This window comes from Austrofundulus limnaeus, unplaced genomic scaffold (genome assembly GCF_001266775.1).
Source record: "Austrofundulus limnaeus strain Quisiro unplaced genomic scaffold, Austrofundulus_limnaeus-1.0 Scaffold490, whole genome shotgun sequence".
In the NCBI taxonomy this organism is placed as follows: Eukaryota; Metazoa; Chordata; class Actinopteri; order Cyprinodontiformes; family Rivulidae; genus Austrofundulus; species Austrofundulus limnaeus.
This window is the reverse complement of record NW_013952892.1, coordinates 44,341-46,879: the sequence shown is the minus strand read 5'-3', so window position 1 is coordinate 46,879 and position 2,539 is coordinate 44,341. Positions and strand designations below refer to the sequence as shown.

Sequence of the window (2,539 nt, the reverse complement as noted above, 5' to 3'; positions counted from 1 at the left end):
GCTAAATGTAGAATCAAAGTAGCTAACTGTAGGCTAAATGTAGCTAAATGTAGAATAAAAGTAGCTAACTGTAGGCTAAATGTAGCTAAATGTAGAATAAAAGTAGCCAACTGTAGGCTGAATGTAGCTAAATGTAGAATAAAAGTAGCTAACGTAGGCTAAATGAAGCTAAATGTAGAATAAAAGTAGCTAACTGTAGGCTAAATGTAGCTAAATGTAGGATAAAAGTAGCTAACTAGGCTAAATGTAGCTAAATGTAGAGTAAAAGTAGCTTACCGTAGGCTAAATGTAGCTAAATGTAGCATAAAAGTAGCTAACTGTAGGCTAAATGTAGCTAAATGTAGAATAAAAGTAGCTAACCTTAGGCTAAATGTAGCTAAATGTAGAATAAAAGTAGCTAACTGTAGGCTAAAAGTAGCTAACTGTAGGCTAAAAGTAGCTAAATGTAGAATAAAAGAAGCTAAATGTAGAATAAAAGAAGCTAAATGTAGAGTAAAAGTAGCTAAATGTAGAGTAAAAGTAGCTAAATGTAGAGTAAAAATAGCTAAATGTAGAGTAAAAATAGCTAAATGTAGAATAAAACTTTAAAAATTCTAGAAATAAAAAAATTCAGAAAGCAGAAGCCCCGCCCCTCGTCTGCTGCAACAGCTGAACGTTTCAGTAAATGAAGGGTTAAAATGATGGAAGGAGGGCGGAGCTTAGAGAGCTGTCAGTCAAAAGCCAGGTGAGCTGTACCTGTTGTCTGAGCAGCTCGTTCTCCATCTGGACCCGGTCCGTCTCTTTGGACCCGTCCTGCAGCTGCTGGTTCTTCTGCCGCAGCTCTCTGATGTAGTCGCAGGCTTTGGACAGGATGCCTCCTTTACTCTGAGGGACACAACGAGTCCAGTCAGAACCGGGTCAGGAGACCAGAACCACCCAGCCTCTGTACCCGGGCCCTGACCCCCTACAGACCGGTCTGTACCCGGGCCCTGACCCCCTACAGATCGGTCTGTACCCGGGCCCTGACCCCCTACAGACCGGTCTGTACCCGGGCCCCGACCCCCCACAGACCGGTCTGTACCCGGGCCCTGACCCCCTACAGACCCCTGACCCCCCACAGACCGGTCTGTACCCGGGCCCTGACCCCCTACAGACCGGTCTGTACCCGGGCCCTGACCCCCCACAGATCGGTCTGTACCCGGGCCCTGGCCCCCTACAGACCGGTCTGTACCCGGGCCCTGACCCCCTACAGACCGGTCTGTACCCGGGCCCTGACCCCCCACAGACCGGTCTGTACCCGGGCCCTGACCCCCCACAGGGTCTCTCACCGCTCCGGTCCTGGTGTCGATGCTGCAGTCTGGGATCAGTTTGGACAGGGTCACGATCCAGTTGTTGATCTTGTCTCGTCGTCGTCTCTCCACTGGAAAACAAAACCACTTCCTGTTAAACAGGAAGTGCTCTGACAGGAAGCCTTTTATTATATTAACACCAGACTTCAGTCAGTCTGTCATAAATGTATTAATTAAACAATTAAAATAAATTTCTTTAGTTAAAGAAATAAAAGCATGAGGAKGTTTCTATTTGGGTTAAAATAAAAACCTTCGTTGTGCTGAGCTCTCCTCTTGTCGTCTCGGGGGGCTCGTGGACTCTCTGCCTTCCTGCAGGGAAACATAAACAATGTGAGCAGCGACACCTGGAGGCCTGCAGAGGAACTGCAGCTGYTTCACATATTTTACTAACAGACATGAGGACTCACGTGGTGAAGCTCTGTGTCCGAGGGGCGATGGTGCGGGGGCTGGTGGTCTGCAGCACCTCAGGGGGCATCATCACGTAAAACTGACCTGAGAGTGAAGAAACAGACACTCAGCCGAAGGTTTTACACAGCTGAAGACTTCAAGCAGCTAAAGGTTTCCTCACCTCCAGCCTGCGTGATGGCGGGGTCGGCGGTCTGCACCGACACGGCGCCTCCATCGCTGACAGCAGAGGTGGGGAAGTAGGCGAAGCGCGTCTCTCCGCTAACGGTCTCGGCCCCGGGACTGCCCCCGTTGCTGAAGGGGTTCTGGATGACGGCCTGCAGGTCCAAACAGGTCCAAACAGGTCAGAAGAGAGGTCATAATGAAATGAGGGCGGGGCTTCCTGCACAGCAGCTCTCAGGCTCCRCCCTTTGACCTTTACTGACCTGAGCCACGGCCTGAGGAGCTCCAGCAAACGCTGCGGTGGAGACCACGCTGACGGCGCCGCTTCCATCCGCCGCCTCCAGGTGATCATCTGACACCTGAACCACCCGATAGGTCACCTGCAGGCGGAGCAGAGGGAGAAGTTACCCTTCCTCCTGCGGGTCAGAACAAAGCCACGCCCCCCAGAACCAGCAGGTCCGTCTCACCTGTCCTCCGCTGCTCTCAGTACGGAACTGATACTGAACGTGTTCAGAGAACGCAGCCTGAGGAACGCTGCCGATGGTGACTGCTGTGGCTTCATCTGTCACCGCTTCTCCTGCAACACACACACACACACACACACACACACACACACACACACACACACACACACACACACACAC

The 2,539-nt window shown here is 51.1% G+C and overlaps 1 protein-coding gene across 1 annotated transcript in view; it reads right to left on the bottom strand.

Moving 5' to 3' along the window:
* The window catches only part of usf2 (upstream transcription factor 2, c-fos interacting), a 7,259-nt gene that overhangs the window by 1,784 nt on the left and 2,936 nt on the right, over positions 1–2,539 (bottom strand). Inside the window, exons 3-9 of the mRNA XM_014025664.1 lie at positions 2,363–2,472; positions 2,159–2,275; positions 1,897–2,050; positions 1,736–1,820; positions 1,579–1,637; positions 1,308–1,399; positions 736–864 (exon numbers count right to left, since the gene is read on the bottom strand). Coding sequence (XP_013881118.1) covers positions 736–864; positions 1,308–1,399; positions 1,579–1,637; positions 1,736–1,820; positions 1,897–2,050; positions 2,159–2,275; positions 2,363–2,472 — 746 coding nt within the window. The remainder of the gene's footprint in view (positions 1–735; positions 865–1,307; positions 1,400–1,578; positions 1,638–1,735; positions 1,821–1,896; positions 2,051–2,158; positions 2,276–2,362; positions 2,473–2,539) is intronic.